Genomic DNA, 27,958 nt, shown 5'->3' with positions numbered 1-27,958 from the left:
CAATTTCTTAGAATGGCAAAGAATATGGCTAGATCATGCTTCATGTAACAAAATTGATTTGGAAAAATTATAAAGGTAGATTACAAATTAGTACTATACCTAAAAGACTGAGTATATTCAAGTGAATTTTAAACAACTGCTTCATTCTAAGTGTTACAAATACATATTAATAATGGCATTTTTTTTTCTGTATAGAACATTCCTCTGTCAAAAAGCCATAGTACTTAGAGCAGCTAAAAATGATTAGATTCTGTGCTTTCTACCAGTCGTCCTATTTACCTAATGATATAGGGACATATTAAGTTAAAACAGTTACTCATGATTTGAATTTTATAAGCTTTGCCCTTTAATTGTGATCCCATTGCCCACATCACTCTCAATCCTTAGAAAAATAGAAAAGACCTCAATAGAATTAGAAAGTTATATGCACTAGAGAACTCAAAAGTTCTCCAAAAAGCTTCCAGAAGCAGATGATCTACAGGTTTTACTGCTAACCCAAGATCCTTAGAACAAGCAGGTGCCTGAGACCCTCAGAACAGAATTCTTTCTCCCCAATAGCCACAATTAATTCTATCTCAAGACAGACAAAGAACCCAAACAAATCTCTTTTTGAGTAACGACTCCTTTGGATGTTGATAGGAATTCAACAACTTAAGGAGATCATCAAAAATATGTTCCTTCATTTTGGCCAACCCAGTCAACAACAGAACCCAAGTCCTGGAGATGTAGCAAACAAGTTAAAATTCCTTAAATAAATGTCTTACTTAATTTTTGCTGCTTTAAACAAAATACCTGAGAGTTGAAATTTTTAAAGAACTGAAATCTATTTCTCACAGTTCTGCAAGCTGGGAAATCCAAAACCAAGGTGCTGGCAGGTTGGGTATCTGGGGAGAATCCTATTCTCTTCTTCCAAGATGGTGCCTTGTTGCCGATGTCCTCTGTAAGGGCTGATGTGCTGTGTCTTTACATGGTGGAAAGTAGAAAAGCAAAAGAAACTATGCTAATTACCTCCAGCCTTTTTTTTTTTTTTTTCTTTAAATAAAGAATCAGTTCTTTCATGAGGGTTCTGCCCTTATTAACCATTTCCCCAAAGGTCCCATCTCTTAATATCACATGATATGGATTAAATTGTAACATGAATCCTAGAGGTGACACATTCACATCAAAGCACCAAAGTAATTACAAATAATTAAATAGTCACAATTTTTCTCAAACCAGACATGTAAGATAGTTGTTTAATGTTTGTTATTTGTCTGAAATGCTTCTGTGGAGCTGCTGTCCTGTGATGAAAACCAAAAGGGAGAACAAAGAATAAAATGTTCCTACCTTCCCAGGAAGAGATTGATTGTTTGAAAGCCATGTAACAAACAGTTATCAGAACCAGTTTTAAACTTCTTCATTAGATCAATGACAACTTGCTGTAGTATATGCTTTTACATGGCTGAACAGTGATTCCCTCACTTCTTAAAGTCAGAAAAACATGGCTCTGAATGCTTGTCCAATGAACAACAGTATCACCTGAGCAACTCTACTCCTTCATATAGTAGAACTTACTGAAGCCTCTGAAAGTCTTCAAATCCTTGAATTCCATGTTTCTCCCAATCCTGTATGAGAACAACAGTGTGCTCTGCTTAGGGAGGACCAGGTCTGAACAACATAGTTCTTTACTATACAGTAAGCAGGATATTAAGTTTTGCCCTTTTATTTCAGATAATGAGTGGTGGGCTCTTCCAACCTTTGACAGTCATATTTGATAATCTTTCCCTCAAATATATAATTCTATTATATAACAAACTAATTTCCATCAAATTACATAATTACAATTGCTTACTTGGTTTAGGTTCTGATATCAGCAGCTACCATTACTTAAATATTAAATCAGGTATTATACCAATTCATTTATATACATTAAGTCTGCATTACCTAATCCACCACTCAATACCTGATAAAGTTGAATTTATTAATTACTATTGTAAGGAAAATCTACATTGATCAGGCAGTTTCCTTAAATAGAGCAGACTGATGTACTCAACAAGCTTTCTTTTAATGATCTAGGAAGTTGTAAATACAAACTTTGAGATGTGTTACTTAAGAACAGGTATTAGTGTATTAAAGATAACACTAGTGATTACTTAGTACAAAAGTGTACATGTTTATAAAGCAGTGGAAGAATTTTTACCATTTTCCAGGTGACTTTTTCCAGGAATGATCTACTGAATGTGAGCCTAGTACATTTCACTGACTCAAAGTATTATATCATTTACTAGTCATATCCTTTAACACCTTATTAAATTATTTTTGATAAAATGTAGTAAGAAATAGCCAAGTATCAGGCAATGGCATTTCCGATTATACAACAAACTAAATTTATTGGGTGGAATACAGGGAAAGGGACAAAGATAGGGTGGTTCTGTAGTGGTTATAAAAGTTCATAAAAGATTAACTAAGGTCCAAATTCTTCAGCCCTCATCAAAGACTTCACATTCTTTTGACTGTACAAAGAGGCCAGACGTAGTTGCATGGCTTGCAGAATCATGGAGGTGTAGTTGCACATGAAGAAGCTCCTTTGTCAAGGACATCACTTCCTCTCTACTTCAGAATGACACTTCTTGGGCATGAATCCAAGATTCTGTTTAGCCTCCCATCGATGCAGAGCAGACTGGTTGGACATTTCATGCATTATATCTTGATCCTGTTGAAAAGAAAGCACATTGGTCTGTTGAGAACCAACTATAGTGCTTAGAACCTAATGGCCTCTGTGGAATGTCTTATTCATCCAGTAAGGTGGTTCTCATCTAGACATTAGAAATAAGGTGTAACTTATTTTTATTAGTTCATTGTAGTTATATATATAATATTGCAGTTAATTTTTATAAAATTATACAAAAGCATGGAATATAATTTGCTCCAATTCAGTCCCCAGGATATCTGCTTTCTGCCTCCTCCTCCCTCTCCCTGTTTCCTTTCCTCTACTCTACTAGGCTTTCTTCTATTTATTTATAGTTTGTTTTAAATTAGTGCAATATGAATACACATAAAGATTAAATTCACTATGGTATATTCATATATGTACACATGAAAGTTTGGTCAAACTCATTCCACCATTCTTTTAAGAAAAAAAATTAGTTCATTGGTTTATGAGCAGTTTAAAGATTAAAGATTAATAACAGAGTAGCTGGATGATAGAAGACTTCTGTAATTTGAAGTCTGAGAAGGTACAAAGTTGAAATTGTTTAACACAGTCACATCTTAACCTTACCCCTTCTAGCCACCTGTCTTCCCGGGGAAGCCTCTGCAATCGGTTTTTTGTCAGTTCAAGTTGTAGGCCATCGAACTTGCACTGAAACCAGCGATGAGCTTCTTGCAGGTTAGCTGTTATCTGAACACAGAAAATGGTTACAAGTGTTTTTTGTTTGTTTGTTTGTTTGTTTGTTTTTCTATTAGTTCCAGAGACTTTTACCTAGATAAAGACCTAAGTTCTGACTGCAAGGTCCTTGCAAACTATTCATACAATACCTTTAACAACAGATTAGATTAATTTCTAAATGCGGGTTAAAGGAATGCATACAGGCTCACTGCTCTTCATCACTTGTAATGTTTCCTGGACATCCCTCATCTGAACCTTTATCTCCCTCATCTAGCAAGGTATCCAACACAGTCTGTCCTCAAGAAGTATGTACTGCTCTGTATCTATCCCAGAACAGTTAGGTCATTATAGGGGGCACACTATAGTGAGCTAAGAAACTGAACTCCCCTTTACTGTGTTATTTAACTTTTAGAAACTACAAGGCTAAAATGTTTTCCAGGTCTGCTTGTACATGTTGATAAAAACTGCAATTCCACTCCCCACCTCAACTTCTCTTTCTCTAGCATCTACCAGAAGTGGAAGAAAGGGTACTTGAAATGGCTTTGTATATGACATTTATGTATGATGAATGAGAGGGAAACATTCAGAGATATCAAAATAAAATAACAGTAGGTATTAACATGTTAAGTTGTGTAGATATGGTAACTTATAGGTTAAAAAAAGTAAATTTAACTTCCCTAAGTGCACACAGTGAGCATCAGAGTTGGCACTCAGGTCTCTCAGAGTACATGCTAATCTTAATACACCATTCTACAAATCATGTTGTCATGTAATCTAGTGGCTATAAGAGGGACAAATGATAAATTGACAGCAATGATACTTTAAGCTTAAGAATGTCTGTTTTCTGAGTCTAGAAAATGAAGGGTGGTTGTAGTAGAGCTATAATCTCAAAGAATCTTCTTAGATCTAAAAATGTATGATTTAAAATACCCTCAATAGGTCAATTTAAATTTATTTTTAAAATTTGTTCTTTTTTGTTATACATGACAATGGGATTTATTTTGATATATTTACACAAGCATGGAATATATCTTATTCTAATTTGGATTTCAGTCTTGTAGATGCACATGATGTTCAGATTCACTGTGGTGCATTCACATATGAACATAGGAAAGTTATGTCAGATTCATTCCACTGTCTTCCCTATTCCTCTCCCCTCCCTTCCCTTCATTCCCCTTTATCTAATCCAATGAACTTCATTCTTCCTCTCCCTGCCCATCTTGTTGTGGTAGCACCCACATATCAGAGAGACCATTCAACCTTTGATTTTTTTTTTTTTTTTTTGAGATCGGCTTATTTCACTTAGCATGATAGTCTCCAGATCCATCCATTTAGTGGCAAATGCAATAATTTTATTCTTCTTTATGACTAAGTAATATTCCATTGTGTACATACACCACAATTTCTTTATTTAGTCATCTGTTGGTGGGCATCTAGGTTGGTTCCATAGCTTAGCTATTGTGAATTGAGCTGCTATGAACATTAATGTGGCTGCATCACTGTAGTATGCTGATTTTAAATCCTTTGGATATATACCAAGGAGTGAGATAACTGGGTCAAATGGTGATTCCATTCCAAGTTTTTTGAGGAATCTCCACACAGTTTTCCGGAGTGGTTGCACTAATTAGCAGACCTATCAACAATGTATGAGTGTACCCTTTCCCCCCAAATCCTCACCAACATTTATTGTTACTTGTATTCTTGATAATTGCCATTCTGGTTACAGTTAAGGTGAAAACAGTATAGTTTTAATTTACATTTCTCTAATTGCCAGAGATGTTGAACATCTCTGTTTTCATATATTTGCTAACTGTATTTCTTCTTTTGAGAAGTGTCTACTTAGTTCCTTTGCCCATTTATTGACTGGATTGGTTTTTTGGTATTAAGCTTTTTAAGTTCTTTATGTATCCTAGAAATTAATTCCTTATCTGAGGTGCAAGTGGCAAAGATTTTCTCCCATTCTGTAGGCTCTCTTTCCATGCTTTTGTTTCCTTTGTTATGAACAAGATTTTAGTTTTATGCCATCCCATTTATTGATTATTTAAATTTTACTTCTTGTGCTTTAGGACTTTTGTTGAGGAAGTTGGTTCCTAAGCCAACATGTTGGGAGTGTTTGGCCTATATCTTCTTCTAGTAGGTGCAGGGTTTTTGATCTAATGCCTAGGTTGTTGATCCACTTTTGAGTTTTGTGCAGGGTGAGAGATAGGGGTTTAATTTCATTTTGCTACATATGGATTTCCAGTTTTCCCAGCAGCATTTGTTGAAGCAGCTATCTTTTCTCCAAGGTATGTTTATGGTGCCTTTGTCTAGTATGAGAAAACTATTTTTTTTTTTTTTTTTTTTTTTTTTTTGCGGTACTGGGGATCGAACTCAGGACCTTGTGCTTGCAAGGCAAGCACTCTACCAGCTGAGCTACCTCCCCAGCCCAGAAAACTGTATTTATGTGGGTTTGTCTCTGTATCTTCTATTCCTTTGGTCTCCATGCCTGTTTTGGTTCCAATACCATGCCGTTTTTGTTACTCTAGCTCTGTAATGTAATTTAATGTCTGGTGTTATGATGTCTCCTACTTTGCTTTTCTTGCTAGGGACTGTTTGAGCTATTCTGGGCCTCTTTTTCCAAATGAATGTCATGACTACTTTTTCTATTTCTCTGAAGAATGTCATGGAATTTTAATTAAATCGGTATAGTATGGACATTTTGAAAATATGAATTCTGCTTATCTAAGAACATGGGAGAGTTTTCCATCTGCTAAGGTCTTCAATTTCTTAGTGTTCTGTAGTCTTCATTGTAGAGATTTTTCATCTCCTTTGTTAGATTGATTCCAAAGTATTTTGTTTATTTATTTTTAAGGCTACTATGAGTGGGATAGTTTTCCTAATTTCTCTTTGCAGCTGATGGATGCTAATTTTGTAGCTTGCTGTTTTGTTGAATTCATTAATGAGTTCTAGAAGTTTTCTGGTAGAAGTTTTTTGGGTCTTCTAAATATAGGATCATGTCATTGACAGAGATAGTTTAAGCTCTTACTTTCCTATTTGATCCATTTAATTTCTTTCTTTTGCCTAATTGCTCTGGCTAAAGTTTCAAGGACTATGTTGAATAGAAGTGGTGAAAGGGGACATCCTTGTCTTGTCCCAGTTTTAGAGGGAATGTTTTCAGTTTTGCTCTGTTTGAATGATGTTAGCCTTCGGTTTGTCATATACAGCTTTTACAATGTTGAGGTATATTCCTACTAGCCTTAGTTTGTTTCATTTTCTTAAACTGTATTTTGTCAAATGTTTTGCTCTATCTATTGAGATAACCATGTGATTCTTGTCTTTACATTTATTTATGTAGTGAATTACATTTATTGATTTCCATGTTACACAAACCTTGAGTCCCTGGGACGAAACCCACTTGATCATGGTGCAGAATCTTTTTTTTTTTTTAATGTGCATTTGTATGTGATTTGCTCCTACTTTGTTAAGAATTTTTGCAGCCATGTTCATCAGGGATATTGATCTCAAGTTTTCTTTCCTTGATGTGTCTTTGTCTGGTTTTGGTATCAGGGTGACACTAGCTTCATAGACTAAGTTTGGAAGAGTTCCCTCCTTTTCTATTTCACAGGATAATTTGAGGAGGATTGGTGTTAGTTCTTCTTTGAAGGTCTGGCAGAGCTCAGGATGAGAATCCATCCAATCCCAGGCTTTTCTTAGTTGGTAGGCTTTTGATGGCACATTCAATTTCATTACTTGAAACTGATCTGTTTAAATTTTCTATGTTCTCCTGGTTCAATTTGGATAGGTCATATGTCTCTAGAAATCTGTCGATGTCTTCAAGATTTTCTAAATTATTAGAGTATAAATTTCAAAATAGTTTCTGAATACTGTCTGCATTTCAGTAGTATCTATGGTGATATATTCTTTTCCATCACAAATTTTAATAATCTTGAGTCATATCGTTTCTTTGGTTAGCTTGGCTAAGGGTTTATCAATTTTGTTTATTTTTTTCAAAGAATCAACTTTTTGTTTGGTTGATTTTTAGAAATATTGTTTTGTTGATTTTGGCTCTGATTTTATCTCCTGTCTTCTAGAGCTTTTAGTGTTTATCCTACTTTTTCTAGGGCTTTGAGATATATTATTATATAATATTATTTATTTGGTATCTTTCTTTAATGAATGAGCTCAATGCTATGAACTTTCCTATTAGAACTGCCTTCACAGTGTTCCAGAAATTTTGATACATTATTATACTCATTTATTTCTAAGTACTTTTTATTTCACCTTGACTTCATATGTTATCCATTCATTATTCAATAGCATATTATTTAGTATCTAGATGTTAGTTTCCATTTTTATATTATTGTTGATTTCTAATTTCATTCCATTATAATCTGATAAAATGCAAGATACTATCTTTTTGTGTATGTGTGTTAAGAGTTGCTTTATAGCCTAACATTTGGTCTATTTTAGAAAATGATCCATGTTCTGCTGAGAAGTGCATTCAGTCATTGATGGAAGAAATATTCTATATATGTTTGTTAAGTCTAAATTATTAATTGTATTGTTCAGTTCTCCCACTTCTTTATTACTTTTAAAAAATAAGATCTATCTAGTGATGAGACAGGCATGTTAATATCATCCAGTATTACTGTGTTGTTGTGGTCTATTTGATTCTTGATATTGAGAAGGGTTTGAGTATGTAGATGTTACATTGTTTGGGGCATAAATATTTATGATTGTTACATCTTGTTGATGTATAATTCTATTAATAAGTATGAAATATCCTTTCTTCCTTCTGATTAACTTTGGCTTAAAGTACACTTTATCTGATATGAGAATAGAAACCTCTGCCTGTTTACGAGATCCATGTGAATAATGTTTTTTCTCATCCTTTCACATTCAGTCTGTGGATGTCTTTGCATATGAAGTGAGTCTCTTGGAGACAGCATATTGTTGGGTCTTGTTTTTAAATCCAATCTTCTAGTCTATGTCTTTTGATTGATGAGTTTAGGCCATTTACATTCAATAATGTTATTGAGAGATGATTTTTAGTCCCTGTCGTTTTATTTCTACTTTTTAGTTGTATTAGTTTCTCCTTTAATTGATATTCTTCTAGTGTACTTCCTCCCTCTGCTGGTTTATAATTTTATTTTTTCATTTCTTCTTCATGAAATATTTTATTCATGTTTTGTAGTGTAGGCATTCTAGTGAATTATTTTAACTTTTGTTTATTCTGGAAAGTTTTGTTTATTCAGGAAATACAGGTTAACATATATTTCCTGGGATGGTTTGTTCCCTTGCTTTTTCATTTTGTTTGTGTGTCTACCCACTTATCAGTATGAATCTAAAGGGGCAGAGTTTCTACCCTATGAACTTAAGTGTCCTTGAAGGTTTCTAGCACCTCACAGTTTAGGGGGAGACAAATAATAACAATAACCAATGCAAACAATATACAGCATTAAACTAAATACTTAGTTCCTATTATGACATCTACCATGTTAATTGGTACAATAAACAGAAATGGTATAATAGGCAATTACCAAAAGTAAAAACAGTAAGTTTGCAAAAGGGTTTGCTATTTCAAAAGGTAAACAGGGAGAATGTAGAAGAGATATAGGATGTGATGATTATGATCAAGGAGGAGAGAAAGTAGAAATAAAATATTAAAGGAAGAATGAAAGAGAGAGCAATAGAATTTGGCTGTTAGCCAAAGAAAAGAGAAAGAAAGTCAAGAGAAATAAGAAAAAACAAAACCAAAATATACTAAAAATCCTTAGCCCTCAAAAGACAATCAGGAAAATAACAACCTTCAAAACAATGCTAGAAATGAGAAAAGAAACAATTATATGTATGTATGAATGTCCATGAACCATTTAGCACACAAGCAAACAATCAGAAAAGAGGAAAAACAAGACTCTTGATAAAAAATTGAGGATTGTTTCCACTGTGGTGATCAAGAATCATCAATGAGAATATGTTTGTTGTCTGTTCCCAAATGTCTTTCTGTTTTTTCTTGAGGTATGTACTTCACACAAGAGAACCAGCTGCAGGCTGCCAAATCCATCCTCTTTTTGTGTTTCTCATCAAGTTGCCAGTTGGAGTTCAAAAATTCTTGGCTTCCCTTCTTGACAGTATGAGGAAGAGCGGGTTGAAGAGTGTTATTTACTCCACTTTCGCAATGGGGTCCCCTGTGAGAGGAGTTCCTATAGATGGAGCTCCTGAAGGCAGGGTTTAGGGTCTAGTTAGGCCCCAGGTGCTTCATTGAGTGGTGACTGGTCTGAGAATTTTAAATCCAGGGTCCAGCAGTGGCTGATTCACACTGGGACAATGAACCCCTGAAGTCTCTTCTGGGTTCCACTTGTGCAATGGAGGAATCAATCCTGTGCCCGCCTCTGCCACTCACAGATCCTACCCTTCCCAGCCTCACCCACTCAGTCCCCAGCACAGTCCCTCCTGCCCACCAGAATTCTCTGTCCATCCCAGTCAGTCCTGCAAGTCAACAGACTCAAAGTGGGAGAGGGACCTGAAATCCCTCAGGTCTCAATAACCTGTATTCCCCTGGGTAAAGCATTCTCCTGAATTTCTCCTGGTCTCCTAGGCAACTCTGAGTAATGTGGCAGGCATCAGGCAGGTCTGGTTTTTGGACCCAGCTCACATTTCCCAGATCCAGGATCCTGGACTTGCTCCCACAGTTGCCAGCCACCACAGCATGGTGGGAAGTTGGCTCCTGCCTTGGCTCTCTGTGAACCACCGGGATACACACAGCATCTTTCCAACATAGGCTAATAGTGTAGCACACCCTCTGGATCAGTTGGGTAGTATCCTTGATCTCTGATTTCTCCGTACCAAGACATGCCACTGCGCCACCTGAAATGCGGTTTCTCTTAGTCCCCCTCCCCACTTTGCCTATGGTGGATCAGCTCTGGTAGCCACTGGCACCGGCAGCCGGCTTTCTTCTTTTATTTTACTATATCCAACTTTCTGAGTCCCCAAGCTGTACTGAGAGTCCAGTATTAAATCCCAGTTAAATCCCTCTTTCACCCACCTCACTGAGAAGCTGTTTATCCTCTTTCTTGGTCTCACTCCACAGAGCCGCTTGGAAAGCAACCTCCTCTACTCCGCCATCTTCCCAGTCCTCCCCCAATTTAAGTTTAGAACAGAGAAAGCAAATTCACAGATTAGGACATACTTTATGCTTCTAGTTATTGATAGAACAAAGAATTTCCAACTTCCTTAGTTCAAGTCAAATAATGCAGTAAAATTCACACACATGCTGGTCTTCCCTTATATTTAGCGGTCAAAACTTGGACTTTGTATTCAATTTATATTTTAGTGTTCTATTACCTATCAAGACAGAATGTTAATCTAAAAACTACTTATTTTCTACATTAGAGACTATACTTAGTAAATTATTGGCTCTTGCCTGTTGCACTCATGACAACTGTGTTGATGAAGGATTTCACACTTGTGTTTCAGGGTTATTGTCTAAGTTTTTATGGTCATGGGTCTGGCTCACCTGTTCTGATTCCACACTGGCTTCTTTCAGTTTATTCTCTGTTGCCTCTTTACATTTCTTCAAGTGCCTAACAGTTTCTCCCAATTCCTGAAAATAGGAGGAAGATTTTTAGAAACCTCCAAATATACCATATGAAATCAAGAAGTTTCAAATTTGTAATATACCAACCAAATTATGAAAGTAGATATATATTTTTGAACTTCAGGTGCTTCCAAAATACAAGATAAAAACTCAACATCATACTCTACAAATAGGTATACTGTTAGAGATTTTGCTTCTGACTTATGAATTTTGCTAAGAGAAAGTAATTAATGTCTCTTTTCAGAATTGAAGAGATACCATTCATAACAGAAAATTCCTATTAGAAGGCAAGAATTCAATGCTCTCTTGAAGTCCCTTTGCAGCAATATAATGTTATACTGTTTTACGAGGTTTGGAATAGCTAAAATTCCTGTAATAGCCACAAGTATGTATCTATGCTATAGAGAAAAACCAATAGGTGTACATTTCCTGAAAGACTATGAAATCCAGTTCAGAAGTCTGACTACTTGGTAACTGATATTTTGCATACATGAACCCTTTCTTTAAAAGTAAACATTTATTAAATTAAAATGGAAAGCGTTTGTCATATTCCAAGCTCAGGCTTCTTCCTAGAATATTACCCTTCTAAGAAGTTGGTTAGCTAATATGAACAACTTATAAAGATGTTTTCTACTAGAAAACCTAGGTGCTATAATGCTGGTTTTAGACATAGGCCATTTGCTCAGAGTCTTTGAAAACAATCTTAAGAGATCTTTTACCTGACACCGATTTTCCAGTTCCTGCCTTATTTTCTGTTCTGCTATTAGTCGCAGTTCTTGCTGTTTATTCCGTGCTGAAGTTTCATATTGGCTCTTGGCTAACAGCTGCATCTCTTTCTGCAGGTTACTCATTTCAGATACAAATCTCTGGATACTCAATGACTGGCAGAGAACAAACAGGAAAACATTTGGTATATCTAAGTTGGAATTTTGTAATGAATAGTAAACGGATGTAGAAATCATACCTGTTCATAGTTTTTTTTCTGATATTGATCCTTAATTAGCTCCATTTGCCTCAATTCTGCTTCTATTTGCTGAAAATAAATGTAGAAATAACATTAAAAAAAAAGATGATTGGTGGGAAAAGCAGCATTTTCATTTTTACCTTTTAGATGACAGAATCCCATATGAGAAACAAAGTTGTAAGTTCTGCTGGGCTCTATTTCCTATGTGGCCCACTGACCCCAAAAGAGCAAAGTGCAGTACAATCAACATGGAAAAGACAGATGGGGAGCCAGAATGTTACACTGACAGCCAATAAGAAACCAAACATTTACAAAGAAACATCTCCACTGAAATAGAGTCCTACAAAAGCAATTTGCCCACTTCCAAGTTGTGGCTATAAATTCTCAGAGAATACATGCTCTGTTAAGATTCTGAAATCTATCTTCCTCAGACTATAACAACTGCCTGGATCTGCTAGCATACTAAGAAAGTGAGGGGAGACATAGGGACTTAGGGTTTCTCAGACACCTTCATTCTCTCCATATTCTGAGCATTATTCATCTTAGTGGATAAGTGGAGCTTTATTTGGGCCTTCTGATTCTTTATTTTCTCCTTGTTACTGTTCAGTGTTTTTTCCAGCTCTGCAAGTTTCTGCCGCAGCTCTCTGTTGGTTCGAGATACCTCTACTGATCTGAAGTTGGCTTCGTCAAGGGCTTTCTTCAGCTTAGGACACAAAGGAAAAGATTGGAACATTTTTACATACCATTCAGTTAAGAGACGTTTGTTCAGTTTTGTTCCTATGTTTTGTTGTCTTTGAATCTCTTTTAGAAAGGAGAATAAGAAACACAATAATGATGTTGGATTAAGCAGACTTATGGAACAACAGATCAAGTGATTTTAATAATTTTTAATACTAAAGAATAAAGTATTTCCTAGAATAAAGAACATAAATGTATATTCATCATTTGCATTTTAAGAGAATGGCTGGAGTCAGACAGACTCCTAAATTCCAGTCTCAGCTTCACCACTTACTGGCTGAGTAATTTGGGGCAATTAACTTTCTCAAGTCTCAGCTTCATAACCTAAGAGTACACAACAAAATATAAATAAAACTAAATTAAATAAGAAAATGTAGAGAAAGAATGTGACTGGTACACAGTAATTATTTCTATGCTATAAGTTCTTCTCTTCTGTCATTTGCAACCTCATGTCTCTAGAACTGAAAATTAATTGTATGATAGTTTATTGTAAATACTTGTCAGCTGTCTGCTACCACTGCATATGTTTTTATAATATTGCTTTTTGAGACCCAAGTCTGACTCGAAAAACAAGACAGGCAAACCCGTCTGCATGAGAGAGAGTGTGCCTAAGTGATCAGGAGAAAATCAAGCATGGAGAGAGGTTTACACAGGGAAATATTGATCTCAGAAACCCACCTGGCTTCCCCCTCCTCTTCTGATCCTACTGCTTGTAGGACCCACTGGGAGAGAAGCACCTGACTGGGAATTTGAAAGGGTAAGGGCAGGAGAGATTGAGTTTGGAGACTGAATCAGAGACCAGGAATTGTGGAGTCCACAAGCGTCATAGTGTGCTAATAACAGGTTCCTACACCACACAAGTAGAATCCAAAGGAGATTCCAGGGGTGCAGTATTCCAGCATGGACCAGCAATTGCTGGGCACTGGAGGTGCACTGACTTAAAATCTTCAGACCAACTGGCATTCAGCAAAGGGATTGGAGCATATCTCAGTCTACACCCCACCTCCAAGTGTTCCAACTCCAGGATTAACCCTCTCACCCTAACAACCGCACCCACCCTGAGGGTGAAGCAAACATAAAACTTCAGACAACGCTACCTAACTGCAGAGAAGGGAAGCTGAGAAAGAAACTTTTGAACTCCAAAACTCAATGGAAAGAACTGTTAAATTTTTCATCAAGATCATTTTGTTTTCTTTTTCTTTTTTCTCTTACATTTCTACCATTTTTGAAACTAATTATTTTTCATTCACCAGTTTATTGAGGGTTGGGATGTCTGAATAGTATATTTGAGTTTTGATTTGTGTTCTTTTATTTTCTACTTTTTTCTATTTTTGATTTTTAAAATTTTTATTTTATATATATTTTTTATCACACTTAACTGTTTTCCTTGATTCTCTCTCTCTCTCTTCTTCTAACAGCCAACTTCTATTATTCCCCTTTTTACTCTTCCTATACTTTTTTGGTTCTTTCTCCTCCTTCCTCATAAACATCAAATCTTATATTACTTCTGTTCTTTGTTGACCATCTGAAATTGTAAAACCTTTTGCAAACTTATTGTTTTTATTGTAAGACAATAAATGAACATATCATTTCTGTTTATTGTGACAAAACTATAAATGTTATAGAAGGAGCTATTTGGCTTAAAGCTGTATATTGTTTGCACCAGTTGCTTTTATTGTTTGTCTCCCATTTAAAAGTGAGGCATTAGACACCTTCAGGTTCACTATAAATCTATAGGGTAGAAACTGCAGTGCCTCAGATGGGGAGACACACAAACAGCATGAAAAAACAAGGGAATCACCCCAAACAAACCAAGACACTCCGATAATAGAATCCATTGATGCCACAGTGGAAGAAATGTCAGAGAAGAAGTTTAGAATGTACACAGTTAAACTGATCTGTGAGGTAAAGAATGATGTAAGGAGGGAAATTGGAGACAAAATTCAGGAGGTGAAGGATCACTTCAATAAAGAGAGATTCTGAAATCAAGCAGAACTCCTTGAAATGAAAGAATCAATAACCAAATTAAAAATTCAATGGGAAGCATCACCAACAGACTAGACCACTTGGAAGATAGAATTTCAGGCAATGAAGACAAAATATATAATCTTAAAATTAAAGTTGACCATGGAGGGAAGATGTTACGAGAACATGAAGAGAACTTCCAAGAAATACGGAATAATATGAAAAATTTAAGATTTTTTGGGATAGATGAAGGTGCAGAGATACAAACCAAAGGAATGCATGATCTTTTCAATGAAATAATATCAGAAAATTTCCCAAATCTTAAGAATGAAATGGAAAATCAAATATAGGAGGCTTACAGGACCCAAATGTACAAAATTACAACAGAACCACACCAAGGCATATTATATGAAATGCATAATGTACAGGATAAGTATATAATTTAAAGGCTGCCAGAAAAAAATGTCAGATTACATTTAGGAGAAAACCAATTTGGATCTCAGCTAATTTCTCAACCCAGACCCTAATATTAGAATAATATATACCAAGCTCTGAAAGAAAATGGATGTCAACCAAGAATTCTATACCCAGTAAAACTAAGCTTCAGATCTGAAGATGAAATAAAAATCTTCCATGATAAACAAAAGTTAAAGAATTCACAACTAGAAAGTCTACACTACAAAACATACTCAAAATGATATTTCATTAAGATAAATGAAAAAAAAAAGTGAAAACCAGCAAAGGGAGAAACTACACTAAAGGAACAGTCAATCAAAGGAGAAACTAATACAAATTAAAAACCAGAAATAAACCAAAATGGCTGGGAATACAAATCATATCTCAATAATAACCTTGAATATTAATGGCCTAAACTCATTAATCAAAAGACATAGACTGGAAGACTGGATTAAAAAACAAGACCCAACAATATGCTGTCTCCAAGAGACTCACCTCATAGGCAAAGACATCCACAGACTAAAGGTGAAAGGATGGGGAAAACAATATCACTCACATGGGTTGCCTGAATAAGCAGGGGTTTTCTATCCTCATATCAGATAAAGTGTACTTCAAGCCAAAGTTAATTGGAAGAGACAAAGAAGACAATTCATACTGCTTAAAGGAATTATATGTCAACAAGATATAACAATTTTAAATATTTATGCCCCAAATAATGGAGCATCTATGTATATCAAACAAACTCTTCTCAATTTCAAGAATCAAACAGACCACAACATAATAATACTGGGTGACATTAACACACTGCTAGTATCACTGGATATATCCGTCAAGTAAAAACTGAATAAAGTATAGAACTCAATAATACAATCAATACTTTAGATTTAGTAGACATTATAGAGTATTTCATCCATCAATGATCAAATATACTTTCTTCTCAGTAGCACACAGATCCTTCTCTGAAATAGACCTTATCTTATGCCACAATGCAACTCTTAGCAAATACAAAAAAATAGAGATAATCCTTGCATTCTATCACATTATAATGGAATGAAATTAGAAATCAATGATAAAAAATAGAAGCTACTCCTAACACCTTGAGACTAAAAACACACTATTGAAGGACCAATGGATAGTAGAAGAAATCAGGGATGAAATTTAAAAAAAATACTTAGAATTAAATGAGAATAGCAACACAATACATGAAAATCTCTGGGACACTATGAAGGCAGTTCTAAGAGGAAAGTTCAGTGTATTGCGTTCATTTCCTTAAAAGAATAGAAAGTCAACAAATAAATAACCTAACATTGTGTCTCAAAGCCCTAGAAATAGAAGAACAAATCAACACCAAAAGCAGAAGACAGGAAATAATTAAAAACAGAGCTGAAATCAATGACACTGAAACAAAAGAAACAACTGAAAAAATGGACAAAACAAACAGTTGGTTCTTTGTAAAATAAACAAAATTGATAAACCCTTAGAGCCAAGCTAACCAAGAGAGACAGACAGAGAACTCACATTACTAAAATTTATGATGAAAAAGGAAATACCATGATGGATGCCACTGAAATACAGATGATGATAATCAGAAATTATTTTGAAAATTTGTATTGCAATAAAATAGAAAACCTTGAAGACATCGATAAATTTCTAGAGACAGATGACCTTCCCAAACTGAATGAGGAAAACATACAATTTAAAAAGATCATTTCAAGCAATGAAACAGAAGATACCATCAAAAGCTTAAAACTAAGAAAAGCTAAGGACCAGATGGATTCTCAACCAAGTTCTAACAGACCTCTAAAGAAGAATTAACACCAATCCTCCTCAAATTATTCCATGAAATAGAAAAGGAGGGAACCCTTCCAAACTCATTCTATGAAGCTAGTATCACCCTACCAAAACTAGACAAAGATACATCAAGGAAAGATAACTTCAGACATATTCCTGATGAACATAGATACAAAAATTCTAAGTAGAATACTGGCAAATTGCATACAAAACATATTAAAAAGGTAGTATAACCATGATCAAGTGGGGTTCATCCTAGGGATGCAAGGTTGGTTCAACATCTGGAAGTCAAAGAATGTAATTCATCACATCAATACCCTTAAAGACAAGAATCATATGATTATTTCAATAGATGCAGAAAAATCATTTGACAAAATGTAGCAACCATTCATGTTCAAAACACTAGAAAAAATAGGGATAATAGGAACACACCTCAACACCATAAAAGTTATGCTAAACCCAAGGCCAACATTCTAAATGGAGAAAAACTGAAAGCATTCTTCCTAAAAACTGGAACAAGACAGAGATGCCCTCTTTCACCACTTCTATTCAACATAGTCCTTGAAATGCTAGCCGGAGCAATTAGGCAAAAGGAATAAATTAAAGGAATACAAATAGGAAAAGAAGAACTCAAACTATCCCTATTTGCTGATGACATGATTTTTCATTTAGACGAACCAAGAAACTTCACCAGAAAACTTCTAGAACTCAAATGAATTCAGCAAAGTAGCAGGATATAATATTAACATCCATAAATCAATTGCATTCCTACACACCAATGATGAAAAAGCTGAAAGAGAAATTAGGAAAACCACTCCATTCACAATAAAATAAAATACTTGAGAATCAATCTAACAAAAGAGATGAGACCCTCTACAATGAAAACTACAGAATACTAAAGAAAGAAATTAATGAAGAACTTAGCAGATGGAAAGTTCTCCCATGTTCTTGGATAGGCAGAATTTAATGTTGTCAATATAGTCATACTACCAAAAGTGCTACACAGATTTAATGCAATTACTATTAAAATCCCAGTGACATTCTTCAGAGAAATAGAAAAAGCAGTCATGACATTCATTTGGAAAAATAAGAGACCCAGAATAGCCAAAGCAATCCTTAGCAAGAAAAGTGAAGCAGGAGACATCACAATACCATACCTTAAATTATACTACAGAGCTACAGTAACAAAAATGGCATAGTAATGGCACCAAAACAGACACATAGATCAATGGTACAGAATAGAAGACACAGAGACAAACCCACATGAATATGGTTATCTGATACTAGATAAAGGCACCATAAACATACATTGTAGAAAAGATAGCTTCTTCAACAAGTAGTACTGGGAAAACTGGAAATCTAAATGTAGCAAAATGATATTAGACTCCTATTCTCAAATTAGACCCCTGCACAAAACTCAACTCAAAGTGGAACAAGGACTTAGGCATTAGAACAGAGACCCTGCACCTACTAGAAAAAAAAGTATGCCCAAATTTACATCATGTTGGTTTAGAAACTGACTTCCTTAACAAGACTCCTAAGTACAAAAAGTAAAATCAAGAATCAATAAATGGGAAGGAATTAAACTAAAAAGCTTCTTTACAGCAAAGGAAACAATCAACAATGTGAAGAGAGAGCCTACAGAATGGGAGAAAATTTTTGCCACCTGCACCTCAGATAGAGCACCCATTTCCAGGATAATATAAAAAACTCAAAAACTTAACATCAAGAAAACAACCCAATCAATAAATGGGCTAAGAAACTAGCTGAACAGGCATTTCACAAAACAAGAAATATGATAAGTCAACAAATATATGAAAAAATGTTCAGCAGAAATGCAAATTGAAACTAAACTAAGATTTCAGCTCACTCCAGTCAGAATGGCAATTATCAAGGATACAAGAAACAATAAATGTTGGCAAGGATGTGGGGAAAAAAAGTACACTCATACATTGCTGGTTATTGGAAGCAGCGAATGAACTGGGCATGTCTGAGCCAACTCCAAAATGGAGGTAAGCCCTTCGGAGAACTCTCAGTGCAATTTCACCAATCTGAGATTGCTCGGTTGCTTTGGCAGATGTCCTGCTCAGAGTGGATTCTGTGATACTGCGGAATGTATTGGCTCAGACAGTCCCAGGTTCAAACACAACTCCCTGGACGTGGAGAGAAACACAAGTGCTCCAACTAGCCTTGTGGCACCAGCTACCTGGAGGAGGAAGAATTACTGTGCAAATGCTAAGTTCCCAATCAAGCCAACTTCCCCACAGCTTCTCACTTCTTATTTACCTCAAAGAACCCCTCCCTCACCATAAACGCCTTTGGTGTGTTTCATTATAAGTAAAGCATTCGAGGGTTTTTCCCCTTGTTAGCTTCAGACCCATCAGGCCTCTTCCACCAGTCAAGCACCCTCTTCAAAAAATATTTTCTGTGGTTTTTGCTTTCTTTTTTAAATTATTTTTTTTAGTTGTCGATGGACCTTCATTTTTATTTATTTATTTATATGCAGTGCTGAGAATTGTGCCCAGTGCCTCACTTATGCTAGGTTAAGTGATCTACCACCGAGCTACAACCCCAGGCCCTGCTTTATTTCTTAATATAACTTTTCTAGATTTTATTTTCAGTTGTCCCACACCTCTGAGGGTTACCTATTCCCTCTCCACACAGGCCACGGCAGAGAGCTGATGTGGCTACAAACTGGTGCAACCGCTCTGGAAAACAGTATGGAGATTCCTCAGGAAACTTGGAATGGAATCACCATTTGACCTAGTTATTCCACTCCTCGGCATATACCCAAAGGACTTAAAATCAGCATATTACAGTGACACCTCCACATCAATGTTTATAGCAGCTCAATTCACAGTAGCTAAATTATGGAATCAACCTAGGTGCCCTTCAACAGATGAATAGTTAAAGAAAATGTGATATAGGTACACAGTGGAATAGTACTCAGTTATAGTGAAGAACAGAATTATGGCATTTGCAAGTAAATGAATGGAACTACAGCATATCATGCTAAGTGAAAGAAGCCAATCCCAAAAAACCAAAAGCCAAATGTTTTCTCTGATATGCGGATGCTAGTTCACAATAAGGGGGGTGGTTTTAAGAAAGAATAGAAATAGTTTGGATCAGATCAAGGGGAATGAAGGGAAGGCAGGGGGAATGGGACTAGGAAAGATAGTAGAATGAATGGGACATTACTATCCTATGTGCATGATTATGTGACCAATGTAATTCTACATCATGTATAACCAGAAGAATGAGCAGTCCATACATGTATAATGTGTCAAAATACATTCTACTATCATGTATAACTAATTAGAATAAAAATATTGCTTTTTGTTCTTAAGAATTTTAAGTTTTTCTCTTGGGGAAAAATAGCATGGTGATTACTAAAACACTCTTATGAATCTCCCTCCTCCTAATGTTCTTTTAATTCAATGCCACTTACACTTTAAAAAGAAGAGGCGCCTGAGAAGGGAGATGATAGGAAGGCAGTATTCTCTAGGATGTGGTGCTGAACATAAGGAATGAAGTCAAGACTATCTGTACCATTTCCTCCCAAACTAGTTTCTTCCTTTAGATCCTAACTTTACACCACAGTCTTCTATCAGCACCCAACCAACTTCCTGTTAGTCTACTGCTACATTAATCACTGCTCTGTCTAAAACTAGATAAGCCTCCAAATCACTACTCACTTTGTACTTATGTTTAGGCAGTATGATAATTATTTCACAAATACTTTTCAACTTAATTCTTAAAAGAAACCTGATACATAGTTATGACAAATTCTATTTTGTGACTGGAAAAACTAAGACTCAGAAGTTAAGTCACTTAAGAGTCAATTAACACACAGCTAATAAGAGGCAGAACTGGGACTCAAGCACTGTGCATGAACCACTGCTGCTGCTACCTGCTCACCCATGTCACATTTTCACTGTTCCCAGATGGTCTTCTTACAACTTCACCATCTCGCTGACCCTTGTTGTTAAAAGGATTCCAGTTTCATAAACATTTTGAACAACGACCACTGACTAAAGGTACCTTTCTACATTTAGTGAGCCTTTTTGTTTCCCACTAAATTTGTTCTTTATAATATTTATATTTATGTTGCATTTTGCAACTTATAAAACTGTTCTATATATCTATATTGATTTGTGATTGATATCTGTCAATGGCAATTACTAAAGCTAACAAATTTGGAAAAACTCACACTAGTCATCCTAATCAACTCTTGGAATGGTTTTTTTAATTCCTTACTCTCCATGTTCATGACACATTTAATGTCTGATGATTTTTCTATTAAAATGGTTGACTTAATCCTTCTATATTTTCAAGAGAACTCTTTGGCTTGGCCCTAATCATCAATTCCCAAATTAATTGCTATGGTTTTCTTGACTCTCCATGCCTATGGTTTCTCTGCATTCTTCACTACTCTGTACTACTGTCACATTAACATCCTAAAATTGTTCTTAGATCATCCCTTTGCTCAGACACCTGTATCATTTCATTTTTACCTAACAGTTCACATCAAATTGTCTAGTAGGTGAGGCCAACAATCAGCTGGTCCATCTATGCTCACCACTCTTCCTCTAACATTTCCAAAGCCTCTAATCAGAGAGGTTCCTTCTCATTTGCTTATGTCCTGTTGGGTTTTGTAACTCAGCTTTGCATAGGCTCCTACAGATGGTGTCCAGCCCTGCCTTTCCACCAGACTTAAAGCTATACTTTCATTAAGTTTCCTGTCTTCTAGCACCCAACCAGCCTAAAATAAACTTTGTTACTTTGAATTCCTCCAAAACTGTGCATTGTCTCTAGCTAACCAAGAAAAGTTCTCTGATGTTTTCCCCGTTTCTCTCATGACCAGAGTGGAGATCACGATTAAACCAGGGTTATTTAGCACACACCAGAACAGGGACTATATCTCCTACTGCTTCATTCTGTGGCTTTCTGAAGCAGGTAGATGCACAATGGATGCTGGTTAAATGAACTGAGACAGGTGACTAGATTTCTGTCAGATGGCGGTCTTCTCATTCCTCTGTCCTGCTCAGTTTTTGCTCTCTGATGGAAAAGCTCTCATCAAGGCACTCTTTCCCTGGGCAGAGAATTGTGTATCAGAAAGTTCTGCTTTACAAACAACACAGAGATGGCTAAATTATATCTTACTTGCTAATCAGAGGAGAATGAGAAGAGCCAAAGAACAACTGCAGTTGTCCTCTGAAATCCTTTAGCTAGTTACCCTCTTAAAAGGTATTCACCTAGAGAGAAACTTTGTCACTTAATACCTCAGTAATTTCCCGTTGTGCTGCTTTCTTTGCAGTGTCTCTCTCAGTTTGAAACTGTTTTCTTAGAGCTTCTATGCGTTCAGCATGCAACTCTGCTTCTACTTTGGACTCCTCAGCCATATGTTCTCTGTTTTGAGGAAGACAGATAATAAAGCAGCTTTAGAAACCATCTTAGGAGGCATGAAAGATTTGGAGGGGAATGTACAACTCTCCAAAATGTGTGTGATTTACAAATGAGCAGATCAGTTTTCAGTCGAATCTCATTGATTTAGAATTCATTAAGGAAAAAGGTCCATTTACTTGCAGTATTAAAAAAAAACAACAGCCCAATATGTCCATCTGTATTAAGAGATTCATCCAAAAGAGTGAAATAAATCATACTCAGGAGAAATATTAGTGGAAGTCATCATACTTAGAGATACTTGCTTTCATTTTATCATATTTTTTTGCTATCAGCTACTCACTCCTTAAAGTTTTAACTTCCAGTTGTTATTATTTCCTGATCTTTAAAGTGAGAGCCTTATATTAGATCAGCATTCTTAACTTGGGTTCCTTGGTCAAGATCCATGATTAGGCTTCTGAAGATACTGAAATTCCCTGAAATGGTATGGAAATGTTGTGTGGGGGTGTGAATCCATAGTTTTTGACTCTTACACAAGTATAGGTGACTCCAAAAAAGGTTTAAAAAGAAAGAACATAAACAACAGCAAGGCTTCTTCTAGTTTTAATCTTCTCTGATTTGCCTTCTCATATTAATGCCTTAGTATGGCACTATTCCATGATTACCTGTATTTCTCAAAGGCAAGAGGAGCCTGCCTTGCTGCGAAATCTTCCTTTGCTCCCTATCCTCCTGAGCATCTTTTGTGTTTGTTTGGATGACACATACATATTCCTCCTGTGCCTCTAAAAGTATCCCTGCTAATGGACTCAGCTTGTCCACTTGGCTTAGTCTATAGAATGAGACCTGAAGTTTTGCAGGAGAGACCTGCAACTGTACCCCACCCTCACTTCCTGGTCCTCAGGTGGGAACATGGCAATCAACTTTGGCACGTCATATCAAAAAAGTTGTTGACACTTGTTCTAATGGCACCACATAAACAGATGGGAAATTTGAAGTCAAGAGAGATGACTATTTTGTTATTTATTACATTCTCACATTCTTCCTACATCCACCCCAATCTAAAAAATGGACAAAAAAATATATGGAGATATATAAAGGGAATAAACCATTATTTGTGTAGTATATATTGTATTCTGATTTTCTTAACGACTTTCTAAATTGTCTTTAAATTTATTGTGCTTATTATAGCAAAGTGATGAAGACTAGGGGTTTTAGAGTCAGTCTTCTGCCACCTAGATCTAAATCCCAGCTCTAACAAGATCTTTCTATGCCTGTTTCCTTATCTGAAAATGGGAATAAAAACAGTACCTACCATCAATAATCATAGTACAAAAGGAAGTGCTCAGCCTAACAGTAAGCACATAATGAGCACATAATACACATCAGCTACAATCGTCTAGTCCTAAAAATTCTAAATTTTATTAAATGTAATTTGTATTTTTCAAATGTAATTTGAGTTTTTATTAACTTTAAATTTTAATATCTTAAATCAAATTAACTTTCACTTTCATCCTCACCTCAAAAATGCCCAACATAAAATCTGCCCTCTTAACAAAGTTTAAGTAAATAATATGGAATTGAAACTACAGGCACTATGCTATATAGATCTCTAGAATTTATTCAATTTGCTCTTAATTTCTTCTAAGGAAATTATCAGACCATCAACCTCTAATTCTCTGAATAATGAACCACCTTCTCTTCTTTCCTTCTGATCTCAGAGGAAGAAATGCACAACCTCAATTTCAATGATAAACCCTCTACTTTTCTTTGTTCCTGTTTTTATCCATTTCTATAGGATTATTCCTCCTACTCTTTAATCATGCTCCAGGTCCTCCTATCCTAAAATAAGACCTTAGCAGAATAGCTTTTCTTCATCTACTACTTTTCTTCATGAGCTACTATTCAATCTTTCTCTTCACCACTACCTTTTCTCATCAATCACTTACTCTTTTTAATCTTCTAGATGAACAGAAATTGGCTAACTGGAGGATATTCTGCAGATACCAGTTGCAAAGTTCAGTGCTCTGTCTCTGGTCTCATCTTTTTGCCACTCAGCAGCATATGACTCACTCATTTCTGCCTAGAGTGAGTCTACATCCTCTAGATTCTTTCTTTGCCTCCTTTTCTGGCTTTTGTTCCTTCCCCCTGAAATGCAGTAGATCTCCAAGTTCTGACCTTGGTTCTCTTCCTAGACTTCTCCCTGGGCACACTAACTGCTCAAAGGCATCAGCTTTCATCTTTGTAGAGATGAATTTCAACTAGTAACCTCTTATCAGAATTAGGCCTCCATTTCTTCACCTCAAAACCAACATGTCTAAAACATAATATTCCAAATTTGGTCTTTCTTCCTGAGTGTGGCATAGGTAAGTACAATACGCATAATTTCAAGAGGTTTACAGATCTTCTGTGAATCATGATGAAAACAGGAACTATTTTAAAGCAGTGACATAAAGGTAAATTCTGAAGCAAATGCTGTGAGGAGACCTCTGACTTTCAGCTCACCCTTTTCCTATAAATGATCCTGCCAAAATAATTCTAGCAGTGGTAGGAGGGATTATATTTTATGGTCAACTGAAACATTTTCAGGGTTTGAAATAATTTATTAGCCATCTAAATCATACTTACCTAAGCTGTCATTGAGACCTTTGGGTTTTTGTTTTGTTTTGGTTTGGTTTTGGTACTGGGGACTGATCCCAGGGGCACTCTACCATTGAACTCATCCCCAGTCCTTAGTATTTTAATTTGAGACCGAGTCTTGATAAGTTGTTGAGACTGATCTCAAACTTATGATCCCCCTGCCTCATCCTCCCAAGTTGCTAGGATTTCAGGTGTGCATCACTGTGCCTGGCTACTGAAGGGTTTTTAAATGATTCTGCCAACCACTACATAAACACGATATTGTTTTAACTAATACTGAGTAGTCCTGAGGCAGTAACTGTTAACATTTTATCAGAATATAAAATTTGCACAGATCACATATATGAAAAATACCATTTCTGCTTCAGCTCATTCCTATCTCCTATATCAACATGTACACTAACTTAAAAGGACAATGATCAACATGCATGCTGCATTTCCCTTAGGTAAAAATTTTCATTTAATATTAATATTAGTATCTAAGTCATATTTATCTAGGTTTAACTTAAGACAAAACTTAAGTGGCTTGACCTGAACTTGATGGCTTGATCTAACTAATTTCAGGTAAAAATTGAAAATAATTAATGGTTTAACATCTACTTAGATGGAGTTATTCCATGCTAGTCCCACACAGTCTGCTTATTCCTTATCCAAATCATGCTTCGAAAGGATGCATAAGCCTGGCAGAAACAAATACAAGTATCACTCCCAACCAATATTCTTTAAATTTTTGTTTAACCCTCACATAAGGAAGCATCTTGACAATGGGTGAGGGAAAAGGTGAAAAGGAAAGCCAAATGGGGATGCTCCAACCAGCTGTTATCTGCAGGTGATCAGCTATGCCTGATTTCTTACCATGGTTTGGCTGGGAGTGCTAGCTCAAAGTGGGAGAAAAGGGTTTAACTGGCTTGTGTAAATAAGTGGTCTTACTTTTCTAGAGGCTCTTTCCCAAGTTTACTGTGACTATACTGTCCTTACTTAAAGGTTTCCAAATTCTGCCGCTCAAGTTCTTTTTTTTCCAATTTTTCTTGAATGTGATCTAGCTTAGACTGCAGATGATTATTTGTCTGGAGAGCTTGCTCCAGGCTCATGGCCAGTTTCCTATTGTCTTCTCTTGATATTTCTAGAGCTTTGTGGAGAGGCTCCATCTGAAAGAGAGGGGTGTTTTTAATGCCATTGTAATAGATGCAAGAAGCCCATCACACGGTACATTCATTCCTTACACTGTATCCTCAAAGTGCCACTGAAATAATTAGTTGGAACCAGGAACAGATTCCAGGTGCCTGGAATATAAGTGAGAACTTATTAGAGATTGCTTAGGAGACTCTTAGAAGGCAATGGGAAGGCTATATTCCAGTGGTCACCAGAGAATTTTGGAAAACAGAGTCAGCTTAATTTATCTTTAAATTTTTAACTGTAATTCCTCTTCCCAATCCTATCACCTTCTGGTCTCATTCCTTAGGAGAGATAAAAACTGGCAACTATTTCTTATATATTCTTCCAAAAAGTCTTAATGATATTAAATATCCATGTGCAGATACACATTCATGTATGTGCACACGTGTTTGTGATTAACAGAGGGATCACTCCAGCTACTTTTGAGATTATGTTATTTTCTAAGTCTTTTAGCTTCTGAAATATATTTATACATTAAGTGGAAAGACTGGACCATACAAGACAAAAGAATATTAGTCATAATTATGTTCCTGGATTGCCAATACATGACTCATTGGAAAGCTTCAGGTTCATTTCCTATTTGTAAATATGTCACTGACCAAAACTCAGACTTGAGTGAAAAAGAAATTTACCTGATTGTTTCACTTCATTTTTCTCAAACAGTAACATCCCAATAAAACAAAAAAGCTCAATATTATCATCTTTAAACACCTGGCCTCTACCTCACTGCTGTGCTGTGCATCCACAACAAGCATTCTGGCCTGCCACTGGTCCACTTCAGCTTCTAGCTTCTGCACCCTCTGTTGATTTAGAGCCCTAAAAATAAAAAGCACAAGAAGAGTGACTCCAGAAAAGACTCATCTAAGAATTATACCACTTGGGAGTTTTGGGACACTCTTCTAAGAAGCTCAAAGAGCATCAAGCATAGTATGCACAAATGCTCAAAATATCTGACAGTTGGTAGATGACAATTACAGTCTTAGCTTGAGTAAGAAACTAAGGCTCCTAAGGAATTAGATAACTTGTCCCATCTATGATTCAATTTGGCTTAATGCATTAATCTATAAATACATATTTCTAATAGGCTGATAGTTTTATACTACATATATCACTAGTTATAAAAAAACTCATCACTTTTACTAGGATTATTTTGCTGATGAGATTTTTGCCTCTAAATACAAAGTTACTTAGAAATTTATTGTGAATGGCAAACAATATTTTTAATACTGTCCTCTTGACTTTTGGTTTTACTGCAAAGGTAATATATTTTCACAATATGTAAAAAAAAAAAAATAAGCACAATGAAGAAAGTAAAATCCCACTTTTCTCTCAGAACACAGAGGCAACATGTACCACTGATACACATGATGTATTTTAGAAGCCCTGTTAGGCTCAGGTCATTTGCTCTTTAACCCAAAGGGAAATTTTATATAATTTTTAAAACAAAGAAGAGTTTATTAATAAAACATGGCTAGAAATAATTAGTTCTCAGAATGATTCATCCAAAATAATTTTTAATCTTGAAATGGAATAGTAATAAATAAATATGTCAAACTAAAGTAGTCACATATATTTATATATTATATAAACATGTTTATAAATATATATATTTAATTTATATATATTTATTTATATACATGTACATACATACATATATATATATATTTTTTTTCTTTTTCCTGGTCCTGAGGATCAAACCTAGGGCCTCAAACATGGTACATAAGTGCTTTATCTACCACTGAGCTACATCCCCGTCTAGCTTCAATTATCTCAACAATTACTATTCATAGAGCCAAGGGTAGAATTAGGTTTAAAATGTGCAGAAAGCAACAAACATAAAACAGCAATACATCATGATTCTTCATATCACAGCAAAATATGGCAA

At 35.6% G+C, this 27,958-nt stretch overlaps 1 protein-coding gene across 1 annotated transcript in view; it reads right to left on the bottom strand.

The window, feature by feature from the left end:
• Nucleotides 1-2,389: 2,389 nt before the first annotated feature.
• Nucleotides 2,390-27,958, bottom strand: part of Ccdc150 (coiled-coil domain containing 150) — a 113,917-nt gene continuing 88,348 nt past the window's right edge. Inside the window, exons 19-27 of the mRNA XM_047546435.1 lie at nt 26,796-26,889; nt 25,876-26,045; nt 22,140-22,266; nt 12,416-12,610; nt 11,908-11,976; nt 11,663-11,824; nt 10,863-10,949; nt 3,260-3,379; nt 2,390-2,692 (exon numbers count right to left, since the gene is read on the bottom strand). Coding sequence (XP_047402391.1) covers nt 2,579-2,692; nt 3,260-3,379; nt 10,863-10,949; nt 11,663-11,824; nt 11,908-11,976; nt 12,416-12,610; nt 22,140-22,266; nt 25,876-26,045; nt 26,796-26,889 — 1,138 coding nt within the window. The 3' untranslated portion in view covers nt 2,390-2,578. The remainder of the gene's footprint in view (nt 2,693-3,259; nt 3,380-10,862; nt 10,950-11,662; nt 11,825-11,907; nt 11,977-12,415; nt 12,611-22,139; nt 22,267-25,875; nt 26,046-26,795; nt 26,890-27,958) is intronic.

The sequence above is a fragment of the Sciurus carolinensis genome, chromosome 3 (genome assembly GCF_902686445.1).
Source record: "Sciurus carolinensis chromosome 3, mSciCar1.2, whole genome shotgun sequence".
Classification (NCBI taxonomy): domain Eukaryota; kingdom Metazoa; phylum Chordata; class Mammalia; order Rodentia; family Sciuridae; genus Sciurus; species Sciurus carolinensis.
Note: the sequence above shows the minus strand (reverse complement) of the source record. Positions and strands in the feature narration are given on the sequence as shown.